The sequence below is a fragment of the Mesoplodon bidens genome (genome assembly GCF_964165515.1).
Source record: "Mesoplodon bidens genome assembly, chromosome: 8".
NCBI classification, from domain to species: Eukaryota; Metazoa; Chordata; class Mammalia; order Artiodactyla; family Ziphiidae; genus Mesoplodon; species Mesoplodon bidens.
Genome location: NC_138165.1, coordinates 82,548,257 through 82,564,983, shown reverse-complemented (window position 1 = coordinate 82,564,983; position 16,727 = coordinate 82,548,257). Strand labels below are relative to the sequence as shown.

At 38.4% G+C, this 16,727-nt stretch overlaps 1 protein-coding gene across 2 annotated transcripts in view; it reads right to left on the bottom strand.

The window, feature by feature from the left end:
* The window catches only part of PARD3B (par-3 family cell polarity regulator beta), a 1,049,764-nt gene that overhangs the window by 586,828 nt on the left and 446,209 nt on the right, over positions 1–16,727 (bottom strand). For both annotated transcript variants that reach the window (XM_081242115.1, XM_081242116.1), the window contains exon 4: positions 3,148–3,257. In XM_081242115.1, the coding sequence (XP_081098241.1) occupies positions 3,148–3,257 (110 nt within the window). The remainder of the gene's footprint in view (positions 1–3,147; positions 3,258–16,727) is intronic.

Genomic DNA, 16,727 nt, shown 5'->3' with positions numbered 1-16,727 from the left:
TATTATTTGCTACATGGGTACATTATCACATGTTCCCCATGTTCGTTATTACTTATAAAATCATAGGAATCAAGTATGGTGTCGCTGAAGTGAAGGAGGCATCGAGTAGAATTACGGAATCTGAGAGATGGAGAAGAATCCATATTCTCAGATTCTGTACTACCTGGGCTCAGGTCATTGCCACACAGAACACTCTCTGCAGTGTGCTCCCATGTAAGAGTTGTGGTTCTTATGTCCCCATGGTTTCCTTGAAAGGCTACTCCTCTGATCACTGAACAAACAAAACAAGTAACATACAGGGCTATGTGTAGGGTGCCACATAATTTATCATCCATACATGGACACCTCTGAGAGTTAGCAGGGACACTATTAATAAATATGCCAGAACAACAGGCATGAACTAGGACTGCCCCAGGCAAACCTAATCATACTGTTATCCCAGAGATATTGTGCAACTCAAAGAACTTTCTCCTAAGGGTCTCAAACCATTTCATTAGTGCTATTTCCAATTTTACTTCGGTCTAGAGCTACTCTGTCCAATAGGAATAGAATGTGAACCACAGATGTAATTTTTAATTTTTTAGTAGCCATTTTTTTAAAGTAAAAAGAAATAGGTGAAAACAATTTATATTGTATTCTACCCAGTTTACCAAACATAGTATAATTTCAATGTGTAGTCAATGCAAAATTATTGAGATCTTTTACATTACTTTTTTCATATTTCAATCTTTGAAATCTAGTGTGCATGCCACACTTAAAATACATTTCTTATACTCAATAGCGACATGTAGCCAGTGGCTATGATATTGGACAATCAGGTCTGACCAGCCCACGAGTTAGGATGTGCAGGGATAAAGGAAGAGAGTTATAATACATACATACACATGTGCGCACACACACACACACAAACACACACACGCAAACTGCATTTTCCTTCTAGGTAAAAAATAGACACACCGAAATGTCTTCATTTATTAACTTTACACTTGCCTGGGGTGATCCAGACCTTAGGGCAGATAAACACTCACTTGGCAGATTCTTTGGGGGAGCAGAGAGAATATCTGAGTTAGAAAAGTTGGGTAATTGCTGAGAATTTCTAGGACTTTTTCCAGACTAATATTAGTCTTGCGTCCAACGCACATACACTGAGTACCTTCCATGTACTTGGGACTAGAGAAAGAAAGATAAATAAGGTACAATGCCTGCTCCTTGTAACGTTAAGGATTAAAGTTTGCATGAAGATTATTTTACAACTGAGGCAAGAGAAGCCTAGGATGTGCCATTATTCTGGGGCAAGACAAGGACCAGATTCTCTTCTTTGAGTCTCAGGTCTGAACTTCATCATCCACAGAGAACTCTGGGAGGGAAGGAGGAAATGTGCTTTCCTTTCTACTGTTGATACATAGGGACTGACCCATGTTTGATAACTTGCATAGGTTAGGTAAAAGGATTTTCGGTGCCAGCATTTCTTCTTGAATTAGAATTTGCATTTTTGCTAGTAATAATACACCTCCCTCTCCAAATACCCCAACTTGGAACTCAACAATATCATATTTTGGTAAGGATACAGAATCTAGCAGAAAGATAGTAGCCCTCATTTCCTCTAGGGCAAGCTATATTGTTGTATTTTCAATTGGTCTCAAAACAGAGCCTAAGTGATAGAAACACAGACCTAATATTGGTGGGGTTTCTGCATGTAAATCATGGTAACACAGATCACACTTTTGTTTCCGGGTGTATTAATGTTGTAAAAATAAGCAGTAAATTATAGTCTTTTCTCTTTTATGTAATTCTTCTCATTTTTATAGTTCTTCTCTTCCTCCAATCCAATATATTCAGGCTTAACATGGTCTCAATCAGTGGGCATTAAACACACACACACAGTATACCACATACTGGTTCTGTTTGTACTCATCATTAGAACAGAACACACACACCTGATTTTTACTAAAGTAATGTTCCATTAAATATGTTTCTTTAAAAGGATGGGAAGTGAGAAAACATTACATCTAAACTACTTTCAGGACACTCCCTTGCTTAACAAAAGAAACATGCCCGAATATTGCTGCAAACCTATGAGTAATTACCCCATGATTTATTATGGTGACTCCTACCTCACACACATTAACACTGGTTCTTGATAAGAATATTTTATACCAAACTGGGAGAATCCATTTAGCTCATTTAGCATCTCTACATACCAAAAATGTTGCTTTGGTTCTGAAGGCACTACACACAGTGAGACTTAAAATGGAGAAGAGACTTGCTTTTAGGAGACTTTTAAATATGGTTAAATTATTGAAGATCACCTATTGCAGTGATACGCAGCCATTATCCAAAATCTAACTCTCAGGCTATTTCAGAGGATGAACCAAAATTACAATTCTTCAAAGCAACTCAGGACTTAGCAGAAAAATCCCACAGCTCCATAAGGAAGGAGGGCATTGTCTCTTCAGGAAACTATTCTCCACTTAACTTCTCAATTCTAAGTAGAGCATTTATAGGTATACCTAGGTTTAAGCACTTTTGGTATATAATTTTATTTTTCCTTAATTTGAATGTTGAGATCTAGAAACCCAGTCCTGGTACCACATGTCTGTGATACTGGTAGCTTGAAACTCTATCACCATTCACCATGGTATGACTTCACAAAGCACTGTATTGTATTAACATACTGGAAATAGATAAACTACCTCTTGGAGCATTATGAAGGAGAAGGATGGGAAACACAACAGTATAGTGCACTGGTTAAGAGCATAGGTTCTGGAGCCAAACCACCTGGGTTAAACTCTCGGCTCTGCCACTTACTAGCTGTGACCTTCGACAAATCACTAAACCTCCTTCTGCCTCAATTTCATTATCAGTGAAATGGAGACAAAAACATGTTTGTACTTTGATGTGGAAGTACAGATGACTTAATGTAAAGCCCTTTTAACAGTGCTAGGCACATAATTGGCACTCCGTAAATAATAGCTATCACTATAACTATATACTAGCCACAGCTCATGCTAGTTATTATTATAACTAACACTATATATCCTATCAAAAGCTCTAATTATCCACTTACTTAAGACTGCAAAGTCCCAGTTAGTTTATGGGTAAGGCACTTTGATCTTTCATTAGGAATGCAAACGGCAGGATACCTACTGGAATAACAGGTTTCAGACTCTGGCCACTGGGGTGTGAAGCGCTTGGCTGGGCATCAGCAGGTGGGCTTGGTGCTGGGTCACTGCTTCTCCTCACCAGCAGTGGAGTGCCTGTAGGACAAAACAAGAGGTGAGAGGTCAAGAATGCCCTGGGGGGGAAGAGAGGTCATGGTACAATGCAATTTAATTAAAAAGGTTTACAACATGCTTTTATGTAAAAACATTCTATTTCTAAGGATGCCTATAAATTAATCAATTTAATGATCTTTTGTCATCTATTTATAGAATGACACATGGAAACAAAACCTTTCAGCTCTCAGCTTTCCCCACTTGCATTTCAAAACAAGCCATTCTACTTAACAGAAAATTGTTAGGCAATGCAAAAGTTGACAGTGTACAATCGAAAACTGGTCTAGAAAATATATTTGAGTATTAAAAAGAATGATTATCCAGCAGACAAGTGAAGAGGTTCACACAGTCAATGCAATTTGCTATTCAGGAGAGCTAGAAGAATAGTTATTACTGCCATTTGGAGCTTCCCAACTCTTTGGAATGATGATATACACTGAAATAAATTATTTGCTGGGGTTATAGCATTAATGTCTATTTAAGTACACAAAGAGATTGGTTTCATTCTCCTCCTTTTCTCCTAAAGTAGATAAAACTGATAAGGAAAATAAGTTAGTTCTTCTAAAAATATATCCTGATTTCTTTTTAATAATGAAAGCTTCCACTATTAAATATTTGAGTCAGTTATTAAATTCTGAAAACAGATCATACTATTAGAAAGTTCAAATGAAATTCAACCTTAGCAGAGAGGGTGGCCCAACTACTCAGGCTGCAATTAGACTGAAAATAATTTGTTTCATACACAACTGGTCACTATAGAAGAAACTCTCAAAAAATGTTTGTGACTTAACAATCGCTCTCTTATAAAAATTAACTTCTTATTTGTGTGCCTTCGGGGAAAAAAGAAACAGTAGAAATGCAATCCTCTGTTTATCAATATTCTGAAAGTAATTCCCTAACTTCCGAGCTACTGCAGTTTAAAATAACATTTTTCATACCTCATTTTATATGGTACAGTTATAAAAAGTGAATCCATTTTGAAGTTATTTACAAATCTGATTTTTCTATGTGCTACAACATCCTTATTCTGTGAACAAAACAGAGAATTGCTAATATTTTTCACCCTTATTCAGTTAGAAATTGATTCTTAAAAAATAACTTATTTTATAATAAGAAATGAATGTGCTACTGAGGAGGAAACACTATGCCAAAAGGTATTATAAAGCCCATTATTTATTTTTTCCATTATTTATTTTTTATTAATAGACACTTCACTACATTATTGCCCACTTCCATCTAAAACTTTTTTTAAGTATAGCTGATTAACAATATCATGCTGGTTTCAAGTGTACAGAAGAGTGATTCAGCGTTTTTGCAGATTCTATTCCATTATAGGTTATTACAAGCTAATGGGTATAATTCCCTGTTCTATACAGTATATCCTTGTTGCTTATCTATTAAATATATATTAGTGTGGATCTGTTAATCCTGTACCCCTTATTTGTTCCTCTCAACTTCCCTCTCTGCTTTGGTAACCACGTTTGTTTTCTATATCCATGAGTCTGTTTCTGTGTTGCATATACATTCAGCTGTATTATTTTAAAACATTTCTTAAGCAAGTGACATACCAATAGTTCTATGGTTGGCAATTATTCTCTGAAAGAAATATTAAAAACAAAAAAATAAGAGGAGTAAAAGTAAGAGAAAGTACCATAAAATCTTAGACAATAGAGTCCCAGTTCCACACCAATATGTTTTTCCCTCCTTCAGGTGATTTAAAGACTAAGAGCCTTTCAGGTTAAGCCCCTGAACTACCATTAACACAAAGTGAACCAGACACTCTAAACACAATATCCTCAGAAGCAACCCATGATCTTTAAAATTAAAAAGAGAATGGGGCCAACTCCTCGAAACTCTGGTTTGTTTCCAAGCATTTAACCCAGACTAGTACACTGCAACAATCAATAATATCAAATTGGAAAAAGACAAACAAATAAAAAACATGTTAAACCTGTTTGGGATACCAAGGTCACAAAATACATTGATTTGGAGGCACAGAAATAAATATTTCAGTGACTGACAATTTCAGTTATGTTGTTTTTTTCAGCTGAGTCATATACATATATACATATATACATACACATATACAGAATGTGTGTGTGTGTGTTGGTGAGGGGAAAGAGAGTAAAGGAGGGAGAAAGAAAGACATTATTCTTGGGTAACAAATATATTTTTCTCAAGCCACACTATATAGTTTTCCTTCAACTCTAAAGACATGACTGACTCTTGACTTACTGTCGGTATCTGCTGTTTTAATAACAAAATGTTAAATTATTTAAAACATAATTTTATAATAGCATGTATTTGTATTTCTATAATCAACCAATATGCCACAGTATTATAGGGTGTCTCCCAGAAGATGACAGTTCAGTTTTGTACCAGTGGACCAACTATTTGGAACATTAACAAACAAACAATCTGTAGAGCAGCTAGATCTTTTTTTTCTTTTAATTTTTTCCTTTATATTGGAGTATGGCCGAATAAAACAATGCTGTGATTGTTTCAGGTGCAGAGCAAAGCGACTCAGCCATACATATACATGTATCCATTCTCCCCCAAACTCCCCTCCCATCCAGGCTGCCACATAACACTGAGCAGAGTTCCCTGTGCTATACAGTAGGTCCTTGTTGGTTATCCATTTTAAATATAGCAGTGTGTACATGTCAATCCCAAACTCCCTAACTATCCCTTCCCCTGACCCTTCCCCTCTGGTAACCATAAATTCATTCTATAAGTCTGTGAGTCTGTTTCTGTTTTGTAAATGAGTTCACTTGTATCATTTCTTTTTAGATTCCTCATATAAGGGATATCATAAGATATTTATCTTTCTCTGTCTGACTTACTCCACTCAGTATGATAATCTCTAGGTCCATCCATGTTGTTGCAAATGGCATTATTTCATTCTCTTTAATGGCTGAGTAATATTCTGTTTGTATAGATGTCCCACATCTTCTTTATCCATTCCTCTGGTGATGGACATTTAGGTTGTTTCCATATCTTGGCTACTGTAAACAGTGCTGGAATGAACACTGGGGTGCATGTATCCTTTCAGACCATGTTTTCCTATATGCCCAGGAGTGTGATTGCTGGGTCATATGGTAGCTCTATTTTTAGTTTTTCAAGGACCTCCACACTGTTCTCTACAGTGGCTGCACCAATTTACATTCCCACCAATAGTGTAGGGGGGTTCCCTTTTCTCCACACCCTCTCCAGCATTTATTGTTTGTGGAGTTTTTTGATGATGGCCATTTTGACTGGTGTGAGGTGATACCTCATTGTAGTTTTGATTTGCATTTCTCTAATGATTAATGATGTTGAGCAACTTTTCATGTGCCTCTTGGCCATCTGTATGTCGTTTTTAAACGTACTGCCAACTCATCAGGAGTAAGTTCTGTTTTCCCCTACTTTTCTGTATTCCATACTTAAATGTCTCCTATTGAGTCACTTAATTTCTCCTTGGCTGTCTCCAATGAGCACCTTTAAATAGGAACCGCTGTCTCAGAGAGTTTTAAACAACCTTTCACATGGTGATTTAAAATCTAATGTTTTTTTTTTTTTTTTTTTCGGTACGCGGGCCTCTCACTGTTGTGGCCTCTCCCGTTGCGGAGCACAGGCTCCGGACTCACAGGCTCAGTCCAGTGTCACAGAGCGAGGAGAGGTGAAGTTCAGTCTATTTGATTCCAAAGCCCAGGTCCTCTCCACTGTCCCGACACTGTAGTTCTTAGTGTCTGATCTTTACTGTTAGGTTATAAACTCCTTCAGCGCAGAGGTTATATTTTATGCACACCCCCTTGTCTCCCACCCCCAGGAGTTTCCAAAAACCAAATGTAGTTTTCTCCCTCTCATTTCAGCCAGATGTGCCTTTTACCCTATTATATATATATATATATCTCCAAGGATTTGCCCAAATCATCTTCAGTACTTCTGATTACTTTCTCTTATACAGTATGATGTTTCTTTCCTTGTCTTTAAAGTGTAACTCAGTCTCACCTTCAAATGGGGCTTGGAATTTAAAAATTAGATTTTGGGCTTCCCTGGTGGCGCAGTGGTTGAGAGTCCGCCTGCCGATGCAGGGGACACGGGTTTGTGCCCGGGTCTGGGAAGATCCCACATGCCGCAGAGCGGCTGGGCCCGTGAGCCATGGCCGCTGAGCCTGCGCGTCCGGAGCCTGTGCTCCGCAACGGGAGAGGCCACAACAGTGAGAGGCCCGCTCACCACAAAAAAAAAAAAAAAAAAAAGTCCAACACAAATTTAAGGTGTTATTTAAGGTGTTATCTATTTAAACAAAGGTTGCTGTCTCTCTGGTATAAATGGTGCATACACACACGCCGGGAGGGATTGCTTTCCCCGTTTAGAGGATGTGCTTGGGAAGAAATCAGCTTAAATGCCAGATGATGTGTTATATATGAAATTCTGTATGGGGGGTTTTGAAAGATGCCTCAGAAAGATAGGCAGTTATAGAGACTGAAACCAGATCCAGAAGAATCATCCATATCATGATGCAGTGGGCAGAGAAAACAAACAATGGTTTTAGACATGAGTCCCGTGTCCAATGTCACAAAGGCACAAGTTCTAAGTTGCATGGTGAATAGGAGCAGGGATTTATTTAAGAATGGTTAATGATTCTCCTGAGCAAAATCAAACGGGCAGCTTGTCATCAATACTGATGTTATTTCATCCTAGGGTGATTGACACCTGGAAAGCTTTAGGGGGTCCCAGTTAAGACACTGACAAGGCATTCTGTGAGAACTGGGAGGCCCCAAGCACGAAGAGGCTAGAGGAGCTATGTGAAGAAAGAGGGACTCAGCAGTCACAGGCAAAAATGGAGTAAGAAACTAGAGAACGACACAGGAGAACTTAGCAATGACTAAGTTCACTGACTAAGTTCAATGACATACAAAGCAAATGAGAGGGAGCGTCCAAAAGAAACCTAAAACCATTCTTAGATTTCTTGCTTGAGGAACAACAAGCAAAAGGAAAGTTTTAGCAACTGTTATGATTTGTTTCAGAAAAACAACAACAACAGCAAAAAACAAAAAACATGAATCTTTGCCCACTGAAGGTTAGAATGATTTGCTTTTAATCTGTCTTGATAGGCATGAGAAATTAAAGACTAGATCTTCGGGCATTCATAAAGGTGAGTATGAAGTTCATACTGGAAATCATATTGGCTTTCAGAATGAGTGATGGAGACAAACACAAGGTAAACAAAGGAAAACAGGAAGAATCAGCACAGGCCTACAAATGGCACTGCATGCAAACTAATGAGAAAACCAGAATTTTATATTCCCAAAGAATCTTCAGAGGATTTTCAGAGTGTATCTAGAATGGCGTGTGGTGAACAGAGCCACAGAGGTGAGCCTAGAGGAGAGGTGGGGCGGAAGGGAGGAGAAAGGAACTGGAGCTAACACGATAAACTATTTTTGTGCAAAGAGGGGTAAAGGCTGGTCCTTGTAGAGATTCAGTTTTCCTTTGCCCTGAAGGATTACTTCTGTGCTATTGAATTAGCAGGTCACCAAAACACCTAGTTTGAAGAAAGAAAACACACTCTCCTTCCAATGCTACTTACACTTAGGATAGATAACAAAACAAATATAGATGGGGGAAAAGGCTGTTGAAATACACCTCAACTGGTAAATATTTCACTTGATGATGAAAATGCATTGCAGATGGTTAACATATTTAGGGACTTAAAAAGAGATAAATAGCAAAAGAAATGCCCTGCCAGGTAAGCAATATTAGTAGTATATTAATAATATTAACAGGATGCATTAGCTGCATCTCAGTTTCATACAGTACATTTCTATAACAGACTTTGTACCTAGTCAGTACCTGGAAGAATGCCTTTTAATTATCTTGCACTTCAACACTTGTTGAATGCATCTGGCATTACAGTATGGAGATGTCCTTCAGATATACGGTGCAAAAAGAGCGAGTGTGAGGAAACCTGCCTTCTAAAGGTGGTCCTGGCATTACGTGCCCCCCAGGAGACAGCTGAGTTGTACCTCAGAGTCCAAGTCCTCTGCATTAACTAAGGAAGCATGTTGGATAAGCTACACCAAAGGCCCTTCCAGATCTGAAAAGAGACAGTTCTGTGAGTTATAGAGCCAATAAGGAAATTGAAGTCCAGAGAAATTAAGTTCCTAAGTCTTTTGGCCTTGATTTCTACTCCAGTTTTATCCACGTGACACTTTTCCATTGTGGGGTCACATCTTTACGTGGGTGAGCGCATGGAAGTAAGGGGAATGATATCTCTTCAATGTGGTAGCAATTCTTTTCATCGAAAAAGGTCAGCAGATGGAAAGGCTCGGATAGGAAGATCAAATGAAAGGGTGCTGGGAACTGAGTAACTAAAAGGCAGATATCAACCCATAGTCACATGGGCATATCTGGCAAGATGCCTGACTCCACTAGTCAAGGCCTACCAGCACCTCTCTCAGAGGGCATGGTCTCTCTTGTCAATGATTTAAATATCTTTTTCCTATTAACTCTCAAATACCTCAATTAAAAAATAAGAGATTAGTGAAAGTGGTACATCATTTGCTTTTGGAGACAACTAGATTGTGTGTGTGTGTGTGTGTGTGTGTGTGTGTGTGTGTGTGTATGTTTCGTGGGCATGAGATAGGGCTTTTCCACTGATGCCTAACAAACTCCCCTTCACTGAAACCTGGAGACCTATAAAACAAATTGGTAATGATATCAATAGCAACGCAATTTATGGTAAAGTACCGGAGAAGACATCACTTTCACTACAGGAGTGCCTGACCAGGTCTGGTGCCTGGCCTGTGATGAATGCAGCAGCTGTGACATGCTTTCCGACACCGTGATGGAAAAACCACATGAGAGAAACCAAGTCACATTTTAGCAGAATTTTAGCTGTCCAAGTACTTTACTCTTAAATATCACTCCATTAGAAAAGAGACTCCCAGTATTGCCATTAAAGGAGCAAAGAAGTTCAAGTTGCCTAACAGTGTTGTTTTTCTTTCATTTTGGATTGCGAAACCCCAGAAAAGCCTGTTCAACACACGATGGAACAAACACAAGCAATTCACAGAACAGTCTAGCAACACAATAATTATGAATGAGCAGACACCTGATAAGATATCTTTTAGTATTTGGAAAGCTGCTTAAATTGGAGTGCCATTGCTATAAAAACAAGTGAGGGCGTTTGTAACTGATTTTTACCGGGAATTATACTTTTCTCTGAAGATTGTTATGCCTCCAATTCGAAATATATTGTTGCCGCATTCCTGAGGGTATATGCTTTTTCTCCTATTGAAGTGTTCACATTTTATCCAGTTGACATATACAAATCTACAGTTTTTCATATTGTTTAAACCACATCGCAATATCAATTTTCGCATGCTATTGAAAGTCAGTTAATGCCAACTCTTAGACATGCACTACGTCTCAAGTGTTATATGAAGAACAATGACAAGCAATAAAAGGACAAAGCACACTGTATTTTGGCAACGCCCATGGAAGAAATTCAAAAGTGGTCATTTTAGGTTAAGAGTAAATTCAAACGATTTAAATAAAAGAACAATGCCAAGTTACAGTGAAGGTTCAACAGAAGCAAAGGCCCTGGTCTCTGAAAGGTATACACTCTAGAAAAAGCACAAAACATTAACAAACAAATAAAGATACCTGAATTAATGACTCCAGCTAAAGGCTCCAGAATCATAGAGGTGAATGGAAGGGATGTGAGACATGCATATTAACCACCCATTTCTTGTTCTGGCATTCAAGGACCTAATGGGTTTCCCCCAGTTTACCTCTCAGATTACATCTTGCACTGCATTCTTTGCCACGTACTATCTGCCAAATGGGACTACGTGTCATTGCCTAAAAAGTCTTGCAGACTCTGACCTCAGCGTGCATGCTGTTTCTACCCCCTAAATTATCATTCTCTACTACTGCAATCAGTTGTAATCTTGTCCATCCTTGAAGGTATAAAGATCTCTACTTCCTTGATACAGATTTGCTGTGGGGTTAATGAAGCCTAACTTCAGGGCCCCTCACAAGCTCCCAGGTAGAACCTTAGCAACATGAGCACATGATTATATGACTTTGTAAATTTTACCTAAGTAAATAGTTTAATTGCAACAGGTTACTTCTGTTATCTCTTTCAACTCTGATGTCCCCTCCAGCATACTGCCCCTTCTGTTGGGTGAACCTAGAGTGGTCAAGAACATTTCCAGATTCAGTTAAGTGAGTTGAAGATACATTTCATCTGAATAAAGTGGACTATATATATTTGTGTGGTTTATAGACACTTCTATGTATAGTTCTATGCCAGTCCTCTTGGAGGAATATAGGTATATCCCTCTTACCCACTATGTTGGTTTATCCAGCTTCACGATACAAAAGTACAAGGCCAGGTGACATAATGAAATGACTGTGCTCTTTTTGCACCCAGCATTGGAATAGTGTGGGTGCTGGAAGATAAGACTTGAAATGTATAAAGCCAGGAGCTAGTCTAAGGAAAATTCACTCACTCCATGTATAAAATTATATGTAATTCAGTAATCAGATAATTCAGTTCTCACTGATATCCTGACAAATGGGAAGTCCTCTTCTATATGGAATATATTTGAAAACATAGCATAGAATTAAAATTCCTATGCTAGTAAGACACAACCCTGTAGCCATTTCACAGATTATAAGAATGTATGTGTGCAGCCCCATGTTTATATATTACATATACTATTTAAACAAAAAACATTTTTATTACCATACTACAGCCAAGACTGAATTATCTGTTTATTCAGTGTATAAAAAAAATCTTACATATGAAGAGATTATTAAAGATTATGCAGTCAAAACTGTAAAAAAAAGCAAGTTATTTTAAGCATTAATTAAGATACAGTCAATTAATATATCATTAATAAAATATTTTTTCATATTTTCTGATATCTTTAGTATATTAGCTTTATTAATTTTTAAAAAAATTGTTGGAATGTTTTCTCATTTTGAATTAGCAGTCATTTATACTTTTGCATGCAAAATCTATATTCCTTTTCTTAAATAGTAATCTCCCCAAGTTTCATACCTGAGAGCCCTACAAAATGTGGATCTGCTTCTGTGCTTTTTTAGGGTATGTCACATCCTGTTTTGTCTTATCTGTAAAGGTGTATTTTTTCTTGTCTCCCCTTAATTTATTCATTTAATGCCTAAAATATACTAGGCAGTCTTCTAGGCATTCTGGATACAACAGCACACAACACACAAAGGTCTTAATCTTATAGTGCTTGTAAATAGCTGAAGGAAGGCAGATAATAAACACGTACACAAATAAATGTGGGCGTTTAAGACAGATAGGGATAAAGCAAGTTCTTAAACAGGAATATGAGAGAGAGAGGGCAAGTGATGGGGAGGAGTAAGGTAGGGCAACATTACATTGTAAGCTCCTTGAGAGCAAGCAATTCGCCTTAGTCAATCACTTAGGATCCCCAGCAGAGTGGGTACTTAACAGATGCCTGCTGAATTGAACTAAACACAGTAAGAAGAACAAAGATCAACCTCTAAATTCAGAAATCTTTGGATTCTGAAATGTCTCAGACAAGGGAATTTTTTTGGTTCGTGAAAGGGGTCTATGCCCCCAATAAGTAAATAAATTGCTACTGTCAGGTTCGTTTCGCTTCACCTAACACTTTTTTTCTTCAGCATCAACATTTATTTTAAAACAAACACTATCACACTAATGCAGCATATGTTATCACCCTTGCAACTTAATGATTAATGAGCATAAAAGTGACATCAACACCAATGTTAAATAATTCCAGTAGAGGCTCTAAAATATTAACTACAATCTTATCAGTTACTGTAGTTTACAAAGGGATCTATTGCCTGGTCAGCTGACCTTTCAGTCTTCTCTAGTTTACAGTCTTACATCCTTGATATTTATGAATAATCTATATTCATAAGATTTACGGCAACCTATGGAAGAAGTAGAAGGAAAACAGTTGAGTTTACTTGAAAAGATTCTTTGGGAGAGTTGACTTTTAAACAGAATTTTGAAATGTGTAACATATATGAATTGATAAACTGGTATAAAATGATGACTCAGATATTTATAGTAGGCAGAGGGGCATATGATTTTAGAGGCCAGAGATGGACATCCTTGCACAGATCCTGATAATATTTGCTCAGCTAGAAAACAGGCATGATCCAAGTAAGTAGAGGTGAAAATGACTGAGTGATCTGGTTAGAAGAAAATTACTAGAAGGTCTTAAAATGGGAGAGTTTTACTTTAATCTCATTTGAATAACACTGTGGTTTCCAAAGGGAGAACATCTACAGCATTTTTTTTCAAGTGTTGAAGAACTGATTAAAATACATTTTGGAAAGACATTTGTAGATTATAAATATATGAAACATGTTGACTAAAAGATTAGGCGGAGTTATCTTTCCCAAATGGTTTCTTTAGTAATTCCCCTATAAAAATTCCCCTATAAAATTCCCCAATAAAAACCGTAAAGTGTATTTGGATATGTGTCCAGTGGAGGAGGTTTGGACTTGGGAGGACTGTTTGATTCAGTGTGGAGCACATTTGGGATGGTTCATTAAGGCAGTGATGTTGGTCTGTAGGAAGTGTTTATGGAACCTTTCTTTTGTCCTAGATTTTAGGCCACAGCTCCCACTGAGTTGAAAACAGCCTCTGAAAGACTACTTCATTAGGTTCCTTACAAGATGAGAAAGGGAAAAATCAAGCAATGCCTTCAAGCCATTGAGCTGCAGTTGCAAACAATTACTGGCAACATCAAAGTACCAAATTCAAATCACCAAGTCCTTCATGATAGATAAGAAACATCCATAAGTCAATTTAAGGCATCCTGGGCACAAATCTATATGATTTATCAGTTGCATTTGAAACCTTTGATCATTACATTTTACTGGAGTATTCAAAGTCCCTGGAAGGACTAGAAAAAGTCGGGCATTATGGAGCCACTGTTATCTCTTAGGAACACTCAAAAGATGGTTTTATGCCAATGCCTCTATGCCCCAAATGCTGTCTTCTGTGTTGTAGCAAAGGGACCTAATGCCTCTCAGGGCCTTAATTCCTCTGATGGGGAAGGCATGGTTTCTACTTAATAGCACTTAAGATTCTAAACAAGAGTCAATCAACTGAAGCTCAATCCAGAAAACAGAGAAACTGGGCTCCCCTGACAGGGAACATGTCTAATAAAAGTGCCAGAGGAAAATCTGACTTTCTCCTGTCTCCTCTTGCATGGAGACTTTTCCAACATTTGTGACTGTGGGTGGAGACCTCCCTTGCTGACACACAGCTACTCCTGGAGCCCAGGGATCAGCAGTGACCTCAGGTACCTTTTACCTTATGCATCCGGTAGGCAAGGGGTCATATTCTACTCATGATGTGGAACTGGCCCCAGCTGTCCAAACCTTTGTGACTTCACATTAGATAACTGAAATCTAATCCACTTCAAAGTACCCTGAAGACCACCCATGTGTTTCATATGGCTGCTGTCTTGCTACTAAATAGGTCCATTACACAAGCTGGAGCACATTACACCAGCAGACTTATTCACCCAGTGGCACAGTGAGGCAATGATCCACGGATCATTATTGACTTTTCTGTGTAACTCCTAACATCAGATTCAACATGCATCAAAATTCAAAGGCCGGGCTTCCCTGGTGGCGCAGTGGTTGAGAGTCCGCCTGCCGATGCAGGGGACACAGGTTCGTGCCCCGGTCCGGGAGGATCCCACATGCCGCGGAGCGGCTGGGCCCGTGAGCCATGGCCGCTGAGCCTGCACGTCCGGAGCCTGTGCTCCACAACAGGAGAGGCCACAACAGTGAGAGGCCCGCGTATCGGAAAAAAAAAAAAAAATTCAAAGGCCACAGGCACAAAACTAGATTATGTTTCTATGATTCTTCAAGAGAAGGGGCAAACTACTCTTGCTAACAGCATTAAAGCTCTAGCTTTCAAGGAAAAGATGTTTGAACCTAGAGGGCCTGCTATCCTAACAATGGGAAATACAGAGTTCGGTTTGAATTTAAAATATTTTCTACAAATGGAGTTTTGAGAGTCACAGTAATGACTGGGTTTCAGTCAATTAAAAGAATAGGCCAGGGACTTCCCTGGTGGTGCAGTGGTTAAGAATCCACCTGCCAATTCAGGGGACACAGGTTCGATCCCTGGTCTGGGAAGATCCCACATGCTGCAGAGCAATTAGGCCTGTGCCACAACTACTGAGCCTGCGCTCTAGAGCCCATGAGCCACAACTACTGAGCCCGCAGGCCTACAGCCTGTGCTCCATAACAAGAGAAGCCACTGCAATGAGAAGCCCACACACTACAATGAAGAGTAGCCCCTGCTCGCTGCAACTAGAGAAAGCCCGTGTGCAGCAATGAAGACCCAACACAGCCAAAAATAAATAAATAAATAAAAATTAAAAAAAAATTTAAAAGAATAGACCAAAGATTGAATATCTATGACTATTATAAGTGACAGAACAAGTAAGTTTTTAACACTTTTTTTTTGCACAAGTCCTAGGAATAAACCAAATTATGCCAGAATGTGAAATGTTTATTAACTTGAAGGTGATACCTGTTTTACCCACCTTATGTCACAAGTCCATTATATCCATAAGTACTACATTATATTAGGTTAGTATTTATTATAACTGAATAGCATGAAATAGACAATAATGATAAGAAGTCACAGAATAGCAAATTAAAGCATAATCTACCAAGATCAGAGGGAATCTGATAACAAAACTTAACACAGACCTCCAACCTATGAAAAGCATTAACTTGCAGGTGCTGATAAGAGGCCAGTATCTGAACTTGTCAAATGGCTCCTGAGACAAGCCTCCATTAATTTGAGAGGAAGGATCATAATCTCATCTCCAGGTCTTCTCAGGGCAAGCAAACCAATACACAGGGCTGTTTTCCAAAAACGTTGACACAGAAAAGGAGGAATTGCTCTTATAAGCTATACATGAAAGGACAGTATCAGAACTGTCTTTGTACTATGCTTGTCTAGGTCATCCAATACTGCTATGTTATCTAGCTAGATTAGAAAACATACACATGTGTACACATGCAGGTTGCTTCCACAGATGAGGTATTTGGGCCTCAAAATGAAACAGGATGACTGCTCAGCTATGCTGGTGGCATTGCTAAATCATTTAATGTGTTTCTTCCATGTACACAGCTATACAGGATGTATGATGGGTATCTTTCCAGTTTGTGACTGACTTTGGCTGTATTCTTGAAGACTATCCAACATTTTTACAAAAGGCCTGTGATACTCCTTGTCCGTAGCTCCTGGGCATTTTCAAAAGTTGCTTTTAAATGGTCTTTGAATAGAAAACCCATCAATTTCAGACTAGACTTACACACCACAATAAAAAGACTTATTACCCAGCAAATGTTGGATTCTTAGCGAAGCATATGAGAACACATTTTAGCAAGGGGCAAGGAAAC